Consider the following 20,803-nt stretch of genomic DNA (forward strand, 5'->3'; position numbering starts at 1 on the left):
TTTTTATTGAATCACCGTGAGATACAGTTACAAGCTTTCATGTTTGAGTTACAATCATACAATGTTCAAACAACCATCCCTTCACCAGTGCACATTCCCCACCACCAATCTCCCCAGTATACCCGCCTTTCCCCACACTCCCCCTGCCTCCATGGCAGACAATTTCTCCCATACTCTCTCTACTTTTGGGCATTATGGTTTTGCAGCACAGATATTGAGAGGCCACCTTTATCTACTTTCAGCACACATCTTCTATCCCGACTGATCCCTCCAACCATCATTTCCTTAGTGATCCCTTTCTATATCAGCTGCCTTCTCCCAACCCCCCAGCCTCTCTCACCCCACCTCCACTCATGAGGCAAGCTTCCAACTATGGAGCAATATTTCTGGCCCTTGTGTCTACTGTCCTTGGGTTTCAGTCTCATGTTATGTTATTTTATACTCCACAGATGAGTGCAAGTTGTGGAAGTTTTCACAACGAAATGCTCTTGAATGTGCCATCACCACAAACTAACTCAAAATTAAGTGCATAGTAAATCCAAAGGGTTTTGGGCAACACTCACCTGTATCATGTTTTTGGATGAAAAGAAATTACCCAAGTGAAAAATGTTTAAGAAGGCCTCATATATGAGACAAGTCTGAAGTCCCTAACATATCAAATCCAATCCAATGGAATATGACCTTCAACCTGATCTATTAGTCACCTACCCACCACCCCCATTCCCCAAAGTTCTTCTGAAAACCAGGACCATGTGCATACACTGATCCTGTACCTAGAATATGGTGGCTCCTCTTTATCACCTGTGAAATGTTTACTCTCCCCATAACGCAACTCTGCAAACCTACTGAGTTCCCTTGGTGATTGGGCACTCCCTTCTCGTCTGCATTCTTGCCGAACTCTGCAAAGATATCTATTGTAAATCTTAGCAAAATTTTTAATTGCAATTCAACTACTAGACTATAAATATAAAAGGGTGCGCTGTGTGTGTTCATGTGTGTGTATGTGTGTGTGTGTGTGTATGTGTGTTTTTATCTCCATGCAGTCACTCATTCATTATCAGCATTTCAATAGACTGGAGGAACCATAATGATATTACCTATGAGAACAGGAGAGCAATGAAGCTGGGGGGGGCGGAGGCGGGGATGGAAAGGTTAAAATTGGGGTCTTTGTGATAATTAATAGTAAGGAACTATCTCTAAAATAAACTGCTGCGATTGAAACTCCAAAGAGAGGAATGCAGGAAAAGAGAAGGAAGAAAAGAGGAAGTAAGAGAGGTGAGAAAGAAGAAGAGTAGAAGGAAGAAAAAAGAAGAAATAGGAGGGAGAAATATTACAGGGGTTAGGCACTTGTCTTTCATGCAACTGACCTCAGTTCAATCCCTGGCACCATAGATGATCTCTGCCAGGAGTAATCCCTGAGTACACAATCAGGAGTAGCACCTAAGCACTACCAGGTATGGCCCAAAAATTTAAAAAAGAAAGAAAGAAAAGTAGAAATGTAGGCACATTTTAAGGAAGCAAGAAGCAATAATTATTAAAGATAAAATTAGGCCCAGATAAATTCGGAGCTGCTGAGAGTGAAATGGACCCTCTGCGCCTAAAGATTTTGACTCCAGAAATCTAACACATTCGGCCATCCAGCACAGCTTCTAATAGCAATGCACTGGGACTGCGAACTGGGCTGCAACTCTGTGCTGCCCGGGAGTGGGTCTTTCCTCCCCACCCTGTCTTCCTGTACAGAAAATGGTGGCGGCGGCGGCAGAATCCACATGGCAGGAGCCATCTTCTAAGTCTTCTAACCCAGAGGTATTCGATTTTTACAGTTGGGACTCCTAGGGACTCATGGGAAGTGGGTGTAACCGGCACACCCTTGGCCCAGATAAATTCGGAGCTGCTGAGAGTGAAACGGACCCTCTGCGCCTAAAGATTCCAGAGGCTTCTTACAGCAATTCACTAGGACTGTGAGCTGGGCTATGCAATTTCTGGCAGAATTTTCCCTGGACTTTATACAGAAATCCAAAACCGCGCAGGCGCAGCAGTGTCCGCACAACTTAACATCTTTAATTGTCAGCAATGTGAAACGGTTCCTTTTGAACAGGTCTGACTTGGGGGGGAAACTCTAAATAATAACAATGAGTTTTTGTTGAAATATTGAAGGTTATTAATGTAGCAGCCACTTCTCTGGACTGTGAACTAAGCAACAGCCCCATGCCGGACGAGAAGAGGAAATATCCCTCTTTCCCGGTTGTTTCCCATTTTCAGGGAGAAACTCGGCGTGGCGTACACCATACTATGAGGCGCAGGAAGGGGGGTGAGGGGGAAAAAAAAAGGAGAAGGAAAGAGGAAAAAAAAGAGTTATGTACTTGGAGCAGTGGGGCTACATATCTCTCCATTCTCAGCAATGGAAAACTAATTATCAAATGCTTCCTTGGTAGTAGGGCTGTCTTTCTTGGGTGGAAACTCCAACAACAATAGTGAATTTTGTGTTGACATATGGAACGTAATCAAGGTAAAGAGAAAATGAAGCGAAATTCATCAGTTATACAGTTGGGGGTGGGGGGTGGGGGCGGGGGGGTATACTGGGGTTTTGGGTGGTGGAATATGGGCACTGGTGAAGGGATGAGTGTTTGAATACTGTATAACTGAGACATAAACCTGAGAACTTTGTAACTTTCCACATGGTGATTCAATAAAAATTTAATAAAAAAATAAATAAATAAAGATAAAATTAGTACTTTAGAGTTCCTATGGCTGCTGGATATTTCATCCTTCGATATGTGGTCGGCTAGAAATTTCACATTTCTGAAAGACTTTATTCAGATTGTCCAATGTTTAATAACTACAGAGTTACACTTAATTGCTCTATCCAAATGTAAATATACTTCAAAAAGGATAAATTTTTAAAAATCACCCTTAGCTTAGTCCTAGGATCTGGTCAATGCCAGAGATTTGTTCATCCAATGTTTAAAATACCGAGACATTTCTGAGTGATTTCTTAGTTTATAACTTTATTTTTGCGTTGTTGTCTAGAAATGCACTTACTGTATTATTCATTATTATTTGTTATCCATCAGCATGTAGATAACAGTAGTCATATGTTAGACTCATAACAGGGCCTACGGCCACAGAGATAAAAATGCCATCCTTACCAATGAAGAAACTGCTGCCCTTTTGAAGGGTCAGATAAGCCAAACAAATAAATAGTGCCTAAATAAATAAATAAATGGTGCCTGGAACATAGTGAGCAGAATGACACAATTCCTGATGATTACATAGCAGTGGGGTGTTATATGTAGCATGAAAAAAAACAAACAGAACTGTGGGAGCACAAAAGAAGTGGAATTCACATTGACAGCAGGGAGAGCGGCCAAGGGAAAGAAGTTAGGAAGGATCCCGGGGGAAGCTGAATCTGGAAGGACAAGCAGGTGACAGAGGGTAGCCAAGGCCTCCATATCATCCTTGGATGATGGTCTCGTCTCTAATACTGAATGGAATATTCAGGTTACTAAGGGTATGGGCATTACCCATGATAGAGGCATCAAGGACAGGAGTCGATCCCATCTGATACCTCTGTAATCTGTGAAAACCACTCTCAAAACAACACGAAACATTATTCAACTTCTTAAATCTCTGGAAACCTTTTTTATCTTAAATGTGTTTAGTTGGGAAGAAACTATATTAAAAGCTATTTAAAAATACCCTAATTCCATTTCAAGAACCTGGCCCCCCAAAAAAAGACTTTAGCATTTACATTCTTAGAATAAAGTGAAGAAAACAGGATCAAGAAACATGCCAGGAAGAGCTAGATAATGTTACAGTTCACCGATGCCCAATGTCTGCTTCAAGAAAGAAAGGGGTAGGTAGTGTCCCATTGGAGAGTTGTGATTATAAATAATATATGAAGGAGTTAGTACAGTGGTTAGGGCACCCTGTGAGCCAACTCAGCATCACTGCGATTGGCCTGAAGGTTCCCTACACCATAGTAAGTGACCAGAATCCCCAGTACCAGGGGCAAAGCAGCTTGACATCCTTAGGCCCCTACATTGAACTACTAGCCATGGCTGAGAGTTATCAGTGGCCCCAGGACCTCCTGAGTGCCACCTGGGTGGTTCCCCCTCAAAAAATGTAGTTAATTAATAAATATAAAAATAAATAATATATGCAATGCTTGTTAAGCTCAAAGGCCTGGTGAGGCTAAAAGGACCAAAACATTCTATGATGCAGATCTTATTTTTTTTTCTTAAAAATTGAATCACTGTGGGATACAATTACAAAACTTTCATGTTCGAGTTTCAGACAAACAATGATCGCATATCCATTCCTCCACCGGTACACATTTTCCACCACCAATGTCCCCAGGACTACCCCACCCCTTTCCAACCCAATGCCACTGAGCTTAAGAAGCAATGACATCAAAATGGTATCGTTAGCTCAATGTAAGATGATTTTTATTTCATGTCTGTTAGATTTGAGCCAGAGCCTCAATAGGGCTGCTGCCCCACAGCTTCCCTGAGTAGGACCTGACACTAGAACAAGTGCGTGAAGGAAGAGCTGGAGGGTGAAAAGAAATCAAGTTCCAGTGAGGTCACTTGAAGCCAAAAGTCACTTGACCCCAGATTTTACCACACCTGAAGATGAACTTGCCCCTGCCCCCTACTCTTGGTGAATCAAAAACTCTCTTTCTGGGACTGCACTCATTTGTGGAGTGTAGGGTAGCATCACATGAAGCTGACACCCAAGGACAGTAGATACAAGGGCCAGAGGGATAGCCCCATAGCTGGAAGACTGCTTTACGAGTGGAGGGGAGAAGGCAGAATGAATAGAGAAGGGATCACTAAGAAAATGATGGCTGGAGGAACCAGTTGGGATGGGAGATGTGTGCCAAAAGTAGATAATGGACCAAAAATAATGACGTCTCAGTGTCTGTGTTGCAAGCTATAATGCCCAAAAGTAGAGAGAGTATGGGGAATATTGTCTGCCATGGAGGCAGGGGGAGGGTGGGAAAGGGGGGTGTACCCGGGATATTGGTGGTAGGGAATGTGCACGGGTGGAGGGATGGGTGTTTGATCATTGTGAGATTGTAACCCAAACATGAAAGCTTGTAACTATCTCATGGTGATTCGACAAAATTAAAAAAAAAAACTCTCTTTCTGCTTGGGCCATTTAAAAATTCCTAAAGTATTCCATCAAGAGTATCCTAGCAAACAGATTCCAACCTGGCTTATCATCTGAGTTATTGTGATCTCTGAGAAAGCGGATATGAGCACATCACCTCTCTGAAATGGGCACGTTTTCAACGGCTTACCTGGTATCTCAGTGTCCCGCGCAGCAAAGTGTGAGCAGACTGAATGCCATAAATATCTGCATATTTGGTACTGTCCCTGTTCGGATAGCCTTCCAGATTTAGCCCTGGGAAATAATCCATGGGGGTGACGGAATTCAGAAAGGCAACGCCCCCTTCGGCATTCACAATCTGAGGAACATTGACATAGCACATGAACATTTACAATTTGTTCCCTTTGGGTTTCACTGTATTATGCGCAGAGTTAAGAAACAGGAAAATAATAGAGGAAAATAATAAAGGATTAAATTAACCAAAATTAATTGAGGATAACAACACTCCTATACACAATATCTCATATTTAAGCTATTTTACTCATATCCTAATTCACAGGGCCATTGTTCTGCCCCCACCCCTGCCTTTTTCCTTTTTTGTTTCTTCTTTCTTGTTTTGGCTGTTGAGTCTTGCCTGATAGTGCTCAGGGCACCATCTGTGCTTGGAGGTGGTTCCAGCAGTGCTCAGGAGACCATGCAGTGCTGGGCAGGTGTCAAGCTCGAGTTTTCTACCTGCAAGATGTGTGCTCAGCCCGCTGACCTTTCACCGATCCTCATCTCCGACTTTTAAAATTCAGCTCAAACTATTCACAATAGCTAAAAAACAGAAACAACCCAAGTGCCCTAAAACACATGACTGGCTAAAGAAACTTTTGGTACATCTACACAATGGAATACTATGCAGCTGTTAGAAAAGATGATGTCATGAAATTTGCTTATAAATGGATAGACATGGAGAGTATCATGCTAAGTGAAATGAATCAGAAAGAGAGGGACAGACATAGAGGGACTGCACTCATTTCTGGAGTGTAGGGTAGCATCACATGAGGCTGACACCCAAGGACCGTAGATACAAGGGCCAGGGGGATTGCTCCATAGCTGGAAGACTGCTTCATGAGCAGAGGGGAGAAGGCAGATGGAATAGAGAAGGGATCACTAAGAAAATGATGGCTGGAGGAATCATTTGGGATGGGACATGCGTGCCGAAAGAAGATAATGGACCAAACATGATGACTCTCAGTGTCTGTGTTGCAAACCATAATGACCAAAAGTAGAAAGAGAGTATGGGGAATATTGTCTGCCATGGAGGCAGGGGGAGGGTGGGAAAGGCGGGGTATACCCGGGATATTGGTGGTGGGGAATGTGCACTGGTGGAGGGATGGGTGTTTGATTATTTTGAGATTGTAACCCAAACATGAAACCTTGTAACTATCTCACGGTGATTCAATAAAATTTTAAAAATTAAAAAAAAAATCAGCTCAAACCATTTCATTAGTTTGCTAGTTTTGTTGTTGTTGTTGTTCTTGTTTCTTTTGTTGTTGTTTTTTTTTCAAAGAATCTGACTTGGTTTGTTTTGGTTTGGTTTTTCCTCACTCTTAGATTCTGGCACTGGGTTATGTCCTGCTACAATTCTGTTTGGTTGCTTGTTGTCCTGGTACTGAAGTGGTGGTGAGGAGGGCCACGCCTGCCAGTGCTCAGGTAACAACACGGTGTTGGAGGGCAAACATGGGGCCCCACACGTATGTGGTATGAGCTTTGCAAGTAGAGCTATAACTCTCCCACGACTGTGTTTGGTTTATAAATAAAGAATCTGCATAGCAACAGCTCCTTATTTAAACAGTTTCTAAGCTCTATGGTGATATTCTCACCCTCCTCTGTCCTTACTCCCTTGTTCCTTTTCAAACACCAGATCAGATACCAGTCACGTTTCATTCCTCTGGCAAGCATGTACTGAAGTATAGCATTTGCATGCTATGCATGTTCAAGGTCATAGTCAGTGTGGAGGGAGTATGGAATAAATGATTGCTGTCTCCATTCGATCCTATAAGCACTGAATGGACAACTGTTTAATGTCTACCACGTGCTAGACAGGACTGGTGAGACTATGCCTAAATACGGGAGACAGGAGAGAGAAGGCCCCTCTTGGAACAAAGACAAGCCAATGAACTTACAGTAAGAAGCTAAAAAGGGCTCTCTGCCCTTATTGCTGCCGAGCTGAATCCCTAATTCCCAAGCTCTTTTGATTTCTCATTACTATGCTTATCCACATTGCTCTCATTACACATACTCAAAATGCAGTAAAGCACAAGTTTCTTCTTATCGCAATCAAAGGACTGTTTATTTCCTTTTGGAAGGTATATGGTCATCCTTGAGAGAATGGAAAGCATCCTGGAGTGATAATACCAGACTGAGAATCCTGCTGGGAGACACGGGTGCAACTGGATTTTGTCCTGTTTGCACGACTGCAAACAACTGACAGTGTGTCTGAAGCTGCAAGAAGCAGCACTGTCCAAGGGAACTGCCAGAGCGTCTGAGGGACCTGGAGCAATCTACCCCAAGGAAATTTCAGTCGAGATGAAGGATTTCCAACTAGGATCCATGCGATCCATCCATCAAGAGAGAAAATGGAACTGTATTCATATAGAGCTTGGAGTCCAGCAAGAAATTGACTGTGCTGACTGTATGGTCAGCCCGGACCCAGTCTCCGTGTGAAAGGGCTCACTGTGCAGGGCCACAGAGATAGTTCTAAGGGCTGGAGCGCATGCTTTGCATGCTGGAGGCCAAGGCTCAATCACTGGTACCACATAATCCCTCCCCTGAGCACTGTACCAGGAGCAATCCCTGAGCAATGCTGGTTGTGCCCCTCCCCCACAAAAAGTCTCATGTTGCACAGTACCACAAACCATAAAATTCCAAAAATACTGCCAAGAGTGGGCCTCCTCATCACCCCCACCCCCTGCAATAATAATAATTAATAATAATAATAATAATAAATTCAAAGGTGAAGGAAGTGAGGAAGCTTTTCACTGAATTTTCTTGTAAAACTCTCTGGACTGCACACTAAATGTTTCCATGGGGGCCATTTGTACACTCTGCCCGATCGTTTTCTTACACTTTTATATGTATCACACCCAAAGCACATACCCAGCTTCAAGCATGCTACGCGCATTCTTTGCCTATAGAGCAATCTCCCAGCTAACTCTACAATGGCCCTCATTTTTTAGTGTGTATCTCTGATTTTGTTCTTGGGCCACACTCAGCAGTGCTGACGGGTTATTCCTGGCGCTGTGCTCAGGAACACTAATGGTCGTGCTGAGTGGGCCATAGATCAATCTGCAGTTGGCCATGTGCAAGACAAGTGCCTTACCCAGAGTGCTGCCTCTCCAGGCTCTGTAATAATCCTATAAACACAAACTTCTTCTTTGCCTTTTCCTGAAGTCACCCACATCCTGGGGTTCATGATTTCTCTTCCTTGACTTTATGATTTTCTCTCTCTTATTTCCTTATTTCCTAACTAAAACTACTGCTGGAGGGATATTGACACTGGTGGTGGGATTGGTGTTGGAATATTTATGCCAAAGCTTTATTATGAAAAATCCATGGTGTCTTAATAGAAAATAATTTTTTAAAATCTTCTACATGATTCTGATTTTTAAAAAAATCTTGCTTTGTTTTGAGGCCACATCTCATGGCACTCAGAGATTACTCCCAGCTCTGAGGTCATTTGATTTGCCAACCCCATGGAACGCAGGCTTCCTGAATGCAAAGCATTTTGTCTGGTCCTTGGACGGTCCCTCCTTTTCCCCCTTCTTCAATATAATAAGAAGGCAAATGTTGACCTTTATGCAATTTCTATACATTCTTACTTCTATCCTGACAATTGTAAGTTTTGTTTATTTGCTTGAAAGTCAAGACCTTAATTTTTGTAACAAAAATTATTCAAGATGACTACATTTCAACATTTCATTGATCAGAAAAGTCTATTGGATCATTAGCTTATTGTAAGATTCCTGTGAGAAAAGAGAGAAATGTAAACTGAACAATAATTATTAATCTATGGAAACTGATAGCCATTTTAGCCACCTGACCAAAATTCCTCGGTAATAACTATCATTTGATATCAACTCAGCATTGAAATTCTATTGGCATATCTTAGATTTCATTAACAAGCCCTATTCTGTCTAATATTCTATTAATGAATTGAATGAAGATAGAAAGACATTCCTCTATTTGGCAGAGAAAATTTTTCTGGCTCAATAATGCTCAGAATCAAAGACACATAGAGTAGAAACAGTAGCTTATTACTTACTATTGCAGGCTGTTTTGTGTTCAACTCTAATCTTTAATTCCCTATACACACACACACACACACACACACACACACTCCACCACCACCAACAACAACCACCACCACCAACCACCACCACATCATACCACACCACAACTTCAATGAGAATCACTGATAATAAGCTTTATTTCTAAAAATAAACAACACAGGAACTATGCAACCACTTACACAATGTACACTGTGTACTCGGTGCCTTATATGCATACATTTCCCTTTAGCCCATATAGTTACCTGTTTTCAGAGGAGGAAACTGAGGCTGAAAGAACCATCCAGCAGCAGATTTGAACCCATAATTTTGCTTCTAATATCTATGCTCTTTCTCATTTACCTTATTGCCTTTCTGGAAGGAAGTGTGGGTAGGCAGGGAGTCGGGGAGGGAGTGTTGGACCACACTTGGCTGTGCTCAGGAGTTATTACTGGCCCTGTGCTCAGGGGAGGCTCCTGGCAGTACTCAGGGACTGTATATGCAGTGTTAAGAATTGAACTGGGATCAGCCTCAATCAAGACAAGTGCTTTACCCTTTGTGTTATCTCTCCAGCCCCCACCTCCTGAAGGAGTACTAAGGAGTTGATCAATTTATCAGCAGCTATCAGTTTCTATAAATGAGTAATTATTGTTCAGCTTATATTTCTCTCTTTTCTTCACAAGCATCTCACAACAGGCTAATGATCCAGGGAACTTATTTCTGATCAGTAAAATGCTGGAATGTAATCATCTTGAATAAATTTTCTTACAAAAAATAAGGTCTTGACATTCAAGATCAGTATTTCTCATCAGTATTTTTGAGAGAAATTCTGAAAGACCAGCTACAGCACTGCAGATCCCATCAACAGGAATGTACATAAGTCTTGCATTAAGCAAGGTTGCCAGCAAAAACAGCAGCGCCTGATATCCTATAAAGAAGGGGTTGCCTGGACAAAGCAATCACAACTTTCAGACATACTTAAGAACTAGAAAACCTATCTTCGTGCTGTGTTTTTTAGAGGAACCTAAGCAGGCCCTGGCTCAGAGTATTTGTTTAGCTGGTTCAAAGCTTGGGAGAGAAGCTGGTGACATCTACTCCATGCAAATGACCTCTGACTTTGGGGAGCCCCTCACCCCTTCAGTTTCATCACGGAGCTAATATTTGCTAGTAGGTTGAGACATGCTGCCTGGCAATCGATTGTCAGGCAGAGTACAATCGACATGACCTCACTGAGTGTGACTGCAAGTGCACCCCAGCTCAGAGATGAAATGATGGTTGTAGTGCCGCCAGTCAGAACGGCTGAACCGAATGAAGTACAAAGGTCTGTCCCTCGTGCTTTCTGTACTATGGTGGCTCTACTGACCCTTTCCTTCTAATAATCCTTAGCATTCATATGCCCTTCTGAAAGCAGGCCTACTGTCTTTGGAAGTAAGATTTCTTTCCCTACAATCTTATGTCAGTTTATACCAAACTCGGGCCAGTCTTTTCTCCACAGCTATAGAAGGCGGAAGGGGCTGTTGGAATGCCAGGTAGAAAGAGCGGTGTGGTCCAAACCATGGACCTCCAGTTCTTCTGGAGGATTGTAGACTCCAGTCAGGAAAGTGAGGCCCAAATGACCTTCCCAGCCGCTTAGCCTTTGGGGATACTCTGAGGAAAGTCATCCCTTGGACTAGAAATAACAGAGCCTGTTTCAAATCCAGAAATATTCAAGTTTATCTTTCCAGCACCAAAATCAAGTTTCCCTATGGCTACACAGCATTTAAGCGCATCTCTGGTCCTCTGGCACTAACTCATTCTCCAACTCAGGGACACATTCAAATCACAAAGAAACTCTTAAAAGATTCTTAAACCCATGTGATTTTGAATCTCTGAGGATGAGGCACAGATTTCGGTGCTTTTTTTGTAAATTGACCTGAGAAGTTGGCCTGAGCCCAGGCTGTGAGCCTGGCTCCTTATTATAGATACAAAATACAAAGTCTGACCCTAACATCCACTTTCTTTCTAAAGAAATTATGTTCCCTGACTCCTTTATACAGATGTTATGATTATATTTACAGATATAAATATTTGATCATGTATAGCAATGCTGCAGGAATAATCTTTCTCTATTTGGGGAGGTGAGAGAGATTCATAAATGGTGCTTAGGGGACAGAGAATCAAATGAGATGTGGTTCCATGTGGGAAATTAGGATGTGGTGCAGCTCCACCCCTGTGGTGCTGAGAACAATCCATGCCACCCCAGTGGTGCTGGGGACCTCAAAATCTGCACCTGGCAATGCTCAGCAGGACCACGTGATATCTGGAATTGCGTCAAGGACCACCACATGTAAAGCATGTACCTTACTCCCTGAAATGTCTGTTTGCCCCCTGAGTGATTTTTCTATTTTGTTTTGCTTTGGGGGTTTTACTTGGAGGGAAGGCGCCACTCACAAGTCAATGTCCAAGTCTTACTTCTGATAAGTCAGCCAGGAGTAATGCCAGGTGTAGCCCACAAACAAACAAGGTTTTGTGTGTGTGTGTGTGTGTGTGTGCATGCGTACACTAAAAGGCATCCAAAGCTGATGAACATTTATATATGTAGAAGTGGATACATGAGCTTCCAAACTGCAAAAGCAACACACAAAAGGGCAAAGGAAGAGGAAAACATGAACACAAGCTTCGCTGGGAATGGGAGGAAGCCAAATACTTAGAAAATACAGAAGGAAGAGAGAATGGAAGACAAGCAATGAACCCTCTGGAAGCTCTTGGTATCAGAGAGAGTTTTGAATTACTGCAGCTTACTATCTCTAAAACTCTGCGACATTCTTTTACCTTCCCATTGAGCAAATATGTGGCAGACTGCATTATGTTCATCAAAACTCCCACTGGACTCCAGCTAAACTTGTATCTCAGAGGATTGTCTGAATGTTCAGGGGCTGGAAGTCCACCACAGTAGGAAATATATGATTCAATCTGCAAATTAAAGAAGTGATACATTAAGGAGAAGTAAAAAATTAGAGAAAGCAATGAATCTGTCATCAAGTGCAACAAGGTATGTAAGGTAAGCTGGTTACAGTTTTTTTTTCTAAGTTACTAAAGCTTTTATCAACATTCTTAAAGCTACATGCCCTTTGATTAAGTCAGTTACATTAAATATGTACATAAACAAAAATGTATGCTTAAACTCCTGGGGTATAACATATTTTGCATAGTCAAAAATATAAGCATTAATGCAATTCTGCTTCATTAGTTGTGTCTCACTTTTGCATCAAGTGTATATATTTTATACATATATTGTATACCTATACAAATATAATGTACACACATATATATGTGTACACAGGTATATGTATTTACATATATCTGCATATATATAACAGGCATGTATATATGTTCTGAAACATTTCATCCTACTCATAACACTTTTATACCTAATAGGTCCTATATAAAAGGTAATGCAGTGACAATATTAAAAAATCTTTTCCAAGTTTAAAACATTAAGTCTTGGGGGCTGGAGCAATAGCACAGCAGATAGGGCGCTTGCTTTGCACTCGGCCAACCTGGGTTCGATTCCCAGCATCCCATATGGTCCCCTGAGCAATACCAGGGGTAATTCCTGAATGCATCACCAGGTGTGACCCAAAAAGAAAAAAAAAGTATTATTTACCTCCAGGATATTATAAATTATTTATTTGATGAACTTCAAAATATAATAATAGCATCTGTATACCTAAAAAATCAAGTGCTAAAGACTTGGACTTTTATTTTTTACCATATATTTCTAGTTATGAGTTTTTATTTATTTCTGGTTTGGGAACCACACATGGTAGTGCTTATGAGCTACTCTCAACTCATTGCTAAGGAGTCACTCCTGGTGTTCAGAAGACCAATCCAGAGCCAAGACCGAACTCGAATCTTATATGTAAAGCATATGAACTCTAATCCATTAAGTTGTCATTCCAATCCCTAGAGTTACAAATTTATAATTAAAATTTGTAGTCAACATGGAAATTAGCAGATAGTATCCTTGGGCTGGATTGATAGCACAGCGGGTAGGGCATTTGCCTTGTGCGCAGTCGACCTGGGTTCAATTCCCAGCATCCCATATGGTTCCCTGAGCACGGCCAGGGGTAATTCCTGAGTGCAGAGCCAGGAGTGACCCCTGAGCATTGCTGGGTGTGACCCAAAAAGCAAAAAAAAAAAGATAGTATCCTTAATAGAAATTACAAAAAGTATATATTATTTTTGTACACAAAAATCTGGATCTTTGGAGGTTTTACACATAGATTTTTGGACATGAGATATGCTTACTGTGGCTCCAACTTCTTTAGCTTTATCTATTGTCTCCATTGCCAGCATATGGTCAAGACCAGGATCCAATCCCAATTCACCAATGACTGTGATGCCGGCATCTTGCACGCTACATTGAGTGGGAAAAAATTAAAAAGTTGGGTCTAAAATTTTAAAACTTCTCTGTTGTTAATAATTTTTCACCCTGGGGCTGGAGCGATAGCACAGCGGGTAGGGCGTTTGCCTTGCACGCAGCCAACCCGGGTTCGATTCCCAGCATCCTATATGGTCCCCTGAGCACCGCCAGGAGTAATTTCTGAGTGCAGAGCCAGGAGTAACCCCTGTGCATGGCCGGGTGTGACCCAAAAAGCAAAAAAAAGAAAAAAATTCACGCTTACCTCTTTTCTAATTCTTTGAGTGGTGGTGTGATGTAGCTTGCAGTGACCATGTTCACTTTGTTTGCAATGCAAGCCTTGGCCACAATAGGATGTAGTACATAAGGCAACAAGCTTTAAAAAAAGAGAGAAATTTATCAGATTCTTTCCTTTCAGTTCCACTTCACAGTTTACTGTGATCTGGACTAAAGTTTAATTCCAAAGCATGACTCTCAGAGATGATCTGTTTCCTCCTTCCATTTCCTTCCATTTGTATAGGACAACAAAAAGAGTCACTGCAATTTCTGGCTCACAAGCTTTTATTTATCCAGCTCTGAAACTTAACTCTCAAAGTGCCTTCTATTTGGGGTCTCCCTCCAACCAAACCGCATCGGGATTATATCTCCTTTAAGAAATATCTGAGGTTCTGAAGCTATAGCAAAGCAGGCATTTTCCTTGCAGGAGGCCTAGCCAGGTTCAATTCCTGCATTGCGTGAGTATGGTCCCTCTACTCTCCCACCCCACCCTCGCCCCGGGGTGACTCCCTAGCACAGAGCCAGGACTGAGCCCTAAGCACCACCATGTGTGAGTCTGCCCACCCCCGCAAAAAGAAAAAAAGAACAAGAGAAATGTCTGAAACAGCGTCTCCCCCAAGAAGCTCTCTAAGATTCCCCAAAAGCCAAATCTCCGTCTTCTACCTAAGTCTAGCAATTTCTTTATAACATTTTTAGGAATTTAGTCTATTTATCTCTATACCGCTCTGATTTTCTGTCTCTGGACCCCTACTAAAAGATAAGGCACTACTCTTTATATGAGAGAGACGATAAGCGTCAGTGCCATTGATTGGTAAAAAGTTTATCAAAATGAATAAAGTCTATATGGTAAGGAAAAAGGGAAGCCACACTCAAATCTCAACTTTGGCTTTTCTAAAATCTGAACTTGATGTTTGAATTTGGGGTGGGGTCTGCATAATCATAAAAATGAGTTTTTATTAATGTTATTACAAATTAGAACGTTTATGCTACAGGCAAGGAAAAAAATATTGTTAACTGAATAGCCACACTTAAATTCTATAGACTCATTGCCAATTTGATCATCTATATAGCACCAATGAAAATATATTTTAAACTTATGAACATTATCACATTACCTATTTATTTAACAAATATGTCCTTTATAATTATTTTCATTCTGTTTTACTAGCTTCCAGGAACTTACTATTCCTCAAAATAATTAGCTCATTATCAAGTGAAATGAAACTGTGTACATATCTCACCAATATCAATATTTTATCCTTCTTAACTCAAACATTGAACCATTGACCCAGTTGGCCAAGTATCATTAAGAGGTCTTCTGAGCACCAGCTGGAAACTTCCTCCAATAAAAATAAAACCAGGTTTAATTACAGACTGATCCTCATGTAGTTTTATATCTAGAAGATCCACATTTTTTATTAAATAACAGTAAGTACTATATTTCAAAATCTATTCCTATAATCAAATTGAAAATGATGAGAAAGCTAGAAAAACTATTTAATTTATCAAAGTTTATAAATCCAAAGGAATAAAAATCTAGTAAAGTGCAGTAAGCATGAAACCTCAAACTAGCAATTCTATTTCAATGCGATCAACAGAAATGGGTGTAATTTGATAACCAAGGGACAAAAACTAAAGTGTTCATAGCAGTCAATTCATAATAGGCAAATTCAGGAAACAACCTATACATCCCTCAATAATCAAAAGGAGAAAGATATTATTACATAATGCCACACAACAATGAGAATAAATGAATCTGTTACAGACAACAGCAAAAACAACACTCACAAACCATGTTCATTGAAAAAAGGGAAAACACAATATGAACACACTGAATGGTTTCAATTGTACAAGTTAACATCTGTAAAAATCAATCTGTATGCTAGAAGCCAGGAGAGTTCACACATGGGAATGAGATTAGAAAGTGGAAAGAAGAGGGGCTGGAGCAATAGCACAGTAAGTAGGGCGTTTGCCTTGCATCTGGCTGGCCAAGGTTCAATTCCCAACTTCCCATATAGTCCCCCGAGCACTGCCAGGAATAATTCCTGAGTGCAAGCCAGGAGTTAACCCCTGTGTATCGCCGGGTTTGACCGGAAAAAAAACAGGGAAAGAAGCAAAGAGAGGAAAGAAAGCGCTTATGGGAAATCATTATATTCTGTTTCTGTATGTAATGATGGCTACATAGTGTATTAATTTTGTGAAAATCTATTGACCTCCTATGATAAGCTCATTTCTATATGTACATTTTAGTTAAAACATATATGAGAGGAAAGAAGAGAACAGGGAAATAACGAAAGAGACAACAATAACCAAATGCATGGCTAATGATTTGTCAGATACCTGATGACAAGATCCTGTGATGCCACCAAGGAACCCAATTTCTCTTCTTGTTTGCCAATGTTCATACTAACAGGATTAATTTTGTATTTCTTTCTTAACTGTTCAAGTTGATTTTTCATGTCAGAACCTATTTAAAGAATTCAAACATCAAAAAATGTATATGTTTTTCAAAGAGTAAACCCATTATATCTTCAAAATAATTTTTCAAAATTGTAAATAAAAATAGATTAAAAATAAAAAGCACCCAAAATTTACATAGAAGATAAGCATTGAAATAATGTTTTCATTCTTCAAAAATTAAACCATATTTACCTACTGTTAATTCTATATTTTTATCTCTTGACAGGTATTCCAATACAGGCTCAGAGACATAACCAGTTCCAAGAACCAAGACCTTTTTCTTGGTGCTCATTGAACGTGACTGTGTGCGTTCCCTATAAAAATAAATAAAAGACAGGATACGGGTCTTAACTTACAAAAGTTGCTGAATAGCAGAATCTTGCTGTCTCTGAACCAAATCTTATTGTATAAAACTTAGACTAGGAAGCAATACTTTTATTCTCATTTTCTCATAATAAGAAACTTAACAGGAGTTCTCTATACCAACAGTTTTCTTTCATTACCTTAGATTTTGTACAATGAACAACCTACAATCATCAATTCAATATCTCTGAAATGTTTGGCCAGAGACTCATCAATTCAATATATAGTGAAGTTCTGATGCTGGACTATTGTGTCCAATACCCAGATAGATACCAATATAAAATCATGGAATTGTCTAGTGCTAGGGAGTCTTAAGCAACAGACTCTATTGTTGGAAACTTTTGGGCAGGATGTCTCTCAAGTGTTAATCTTTTCATTATTTATAAGTGAATAAAGATAAATGTATATATAAACTATTTCTGATCCTCTCCATCACCAAAACACTTTATTGATGAGGCAAGGATTTATTTGAATACCATCCCCATTTCAGTCCCACCCACGACCAACCATTCATTCCATTTCCCTCAGGAAGAATTACAATTATTTGGTTTTTATTTATCTTTTCTAGAATACTCTTTAATTTGTATAACTACAGTGCTTTATTTCAATGACAAAAAATTAAATGCTCAAAATAAAATTTTAAAAATTCACTACTAGATCCTCATACCATCCACCCCATCAGCAACCCCAAATGCCACACTCCAGGTTAAATCACTCTTAAATAATGAAGAGAACGTAAGAAAATTATATTTCTTATCTAAATGCAACCTTTGGAGGATCTTAGGCAATTTGGTGGTGTTGAAACTTTGTACATCAAAACCATGAATATTATCACTATTGTTACCATATTACCTAAACTACTATATTTTATAAATGCAATCTTCATTATTAGTTTCTTGGCACAAAATTCAACCTAGAAAGAGAGCAGGAAGTCTTGGCAATTGGAGATGATCAGACCTTGTTGCTACTTGAAATTTGGTGTACAAAAGTGAAAATATTGTCATGAGTGGTCTTGCCAGACAAAAAATTGGGATTAGTAATCTAATCTAAGAGAGTAATACCTGGGTGATAACCAAAGATATAAAGAGCTATGAAAAATAAACACATTTGAAGTCTGCCCTATAAAACCTTTCTCATGAATTTAATATCTAACTAGGTTATTAAAAGCTATACATTTGCAATACCTATGTCCAGATATTTATTCAGTAATACATTACTAGTTATTACATGAAAGGTAATTATGTAAAAATTAACACTTTCTCAAGACAAGACTCTTTTGCTTCTTCTAAGCAGAGCAATTGAAAACTCAAGTGGGTGATTAATTTGTTTTTAACTTTTCTTCAATAATTTCTGAATTCACTATGTGGGTTGTTTTGTTAACTGTGACTCATGAGTTGATATCAACACATATCAAATGTTATCGGCTGAAAGGTGCCAGAATATTCAATGAAATGTCAATGTTTTTAAACATTGAGTAGTAAAAGTAATTTAGGAAACAGGGTTTTAGCTGGGTCGCTTTCTAAGAGAACTACCTAGAATGGATTTGCCACATTGCCTTTGGGAAATTCTTACTCTCCAAATAAGAATCCCCAGCCAAAACTAACCTTTGACCCTTATCTTTCCTCACTGCTTTTTGAAATTTCTAACCCTGAGCTCACCTTCCCACATACTAAATAACAAAGGGAAATCTAAGCCCTCAAATGAAAACCAGAGTGGAAGCACCATAGGAAGGATTAGTGTGCTCATTTTCTCTTCAGAAAATAAGTGAAACATAAAAAATATACAAAATGCTAAAAAATGAGTAAAAAGCCATCGAAAGTACTTCTTGGATTCATAAACCAGTTTAAATAAGACATTAGAGATCCAAAATGATGATGCAATACTGCTCAGGAAATCATAATTCACATTGTTTTCAGCCACTCACTTTGCTTGAATTTTCTATATTTACAGACATTTTCAAAATTTATATATTGTATAAATCTAATATGAACTCACATTGAAGCATTTAAAAATACTCATCAGATCCAAGATAAGAATGATGCTTACCTGCTCTCTCGGAGTTTCTGGATATATTTATACTTATCAGTCAATATACCATTGGATGTAATCACTGCCTAAATGTATATGACACAAGACATTTCTTTAGTATCCACAGTTTAGTCCTACAAACATGGACTCATGACTAATAAAAGAGACAGTGATAGAGATTTATAGGAAAGAGAATAAGAGAAAGAAAGGGGATAAGTGAAAGAGAGAGAGAGAGAGAGAGGGAGGAAGAATGGTGGTGAAAAATATATATTCATGAAAAAAGTGTTTTATAACTTACATCTCTCACCACAGGAGAAAAATTCTGACTTTCAAGAGGTTGTGTCGCATCTGACAGTATCTAAAAGAAAATGAGATTCATAAGAGATGAATGGCACTTCAAAAGAAGCTTCTTGGCCTTTGTATTCTCATTAAAATATTAGTCAAAGTAGGGGCCAGAGAGAGAGAAGAGATGCTAGACCATTTGCCTTGCATACGGCTGACCCCGGTTTGATACCTGAAACACCATATCGCTGAGCCCCCAAAGAGTGGTCCCTGAGTTCATAACCAGGAGTAAGCACTGAGTACTGCCAGGTATAGCCCCCAAACCTAAAACCAAAATATTAGTAAAAATTTAAAAAGTGACTTAGAAAAATATTCTCTGAAAATCACCAAATATAATGATTGCCAATATAAATCAATGAGCAAATAATTCTACACCCAAGGACACATCATTTCAGCACAATACCAAATTTTTTAATTAAAATGTGATTCTACGAGTGCCCTAGAACAGATGACTGGTTAAAGAAACTTTGGTACATCTACACAATGGAATACTATGCTGCTGTTAGAAAAGATGAAGTCATGACCTTTGCATATAAGTGGATCAACATGGAAAGTATCATGCTAAGTGAAATGAACCAGAAAGAGAGGGACAGATATAGATTGCACTTATCTGTGGAATATAAAATAACAGAATAGGAGACTAACACCCAAGAATAGTAGAGATAAGTACCAGGAGGTTGGCTCCAAGGCTTGAAAGTTGGCCTTACACACTGGAGGAAGAGGCAGTTCACATAGAGAAGGGAACACCAGGTAAAATGTGGTTTGAGGACCCGCACAGGATAGGAGATGCGCACTGAAAATAGAATATAGACCAAACACGATGGCCATGCAGTGCCTCTGTTGCAAACCACAGCACCCAAAAGGAGAGAGAGACCAAAAGGGAATGCCCTTCCACAGAGGTGGGGTGGGGAGGGGGAATGGGGTGGGAGGGTGGGAACGATACTGGGAACACTGGTGGAGGGGATTGGGCACTGGTGTAGGGATGTAAACAAAATGCAAACATGAAAGCTCATAAGTTTGTAACTGTAACTCATGGTGATTCACTAATAAATAAATAAATAAATATGTGATTTTATTTCCTCAGTGTCCACAGGGGTCTGGTTCCAGGACACTATGAATACTGAAACCATGGATACTTGGTTTTTAGTATTTTATATAAAAGTCTTTTATATAAAATGCTACTGTATTTGCATATAATTTGCCACAACTTACCAAATATTTTAAATCATCTTTAGATTACTTAGATTACTAATCAACACAATATAAATAGTTTTATATTGCATTATTTAGGAAATGATGACAAGAAAAATAGTCTGTACATATTTAGTATAGAACCATTGGAACCATAACCCCTAGCATGTATTTTCAAACCGTGGTTGGTTAGATCCTTAAATGAGGAGACCACAAATGTGGAGAACAACTATTCAATCATCTTCCTTACAGGAAATACACACACAAAAATTTTTCTCTGTCCATTTAACATGTCTCTGACAAAAATTTCCAT

The 20,803-nt window shown here is 39.7% G+C and overlaps 1 protein-coding gene across 1 annotated transcript in view; it reads right to left on the bottom strand.

Annotated features, from left to right (window-relative positions):
- AASS (aminoadipate-semialdehyde synthase) overlaps positions 1 to 20,803 on the bottom strand; it is a 52,055-nt gene that overhangs the window by 8,305 nt on the left and 22,947 nt on the right. The window contains exons 11-18 of the mRNA XM_004602060.3: positions 19,256 to 19,315; positions 18,976 to 19,043; positions 16,759 to 16,880; positions 16,447 to 16,573; positions 14,096 to 14,206; positions 13,719 to 13,827; positions 12,240 to 12,380; positions 5,306 to 5,473 (exon numbers count right to left, since the gene is read on the bottom strand). Of these exons, the coding sequence (XP_004602117.3) occupies positions 5,306 to 5,473; positions 12,240 to 12,380; positions 13,719 to 13,827; positions 14,096 to 14,206; positions 16,447 to 16,573; positions 16,759 to 16,880; positions 18,976 to 19,043; positions 19,256 to 19,315 (906 nt within the window). The remainder of the gene's footprint in view (positions 1 to 5,305; positions 5,474 to 12,239; positions 12,381 to 13,718; positions 13,828 to 14,095; positions 14,207 to 16,446; positions 16,574 to 16,758; positions 16,881 to 18,975; positions 19,044 to 19,255; positions 19,316 to 20,803) is intronic.

Source organism: Sorex araneus, chromosome 1 (assembly GCF_027595985.1).
Source record: "Sorex araneus isolate mSorAra2 chromosome 1, mSorAra2.pri, whole genome shotgun sequence".
Taxonomy (NCBI): Eukaryota; Metazoa; Chordata; class Mammalia; order Eulipotyphla; family Soricidae; genus Sorex; species Sorex araneus.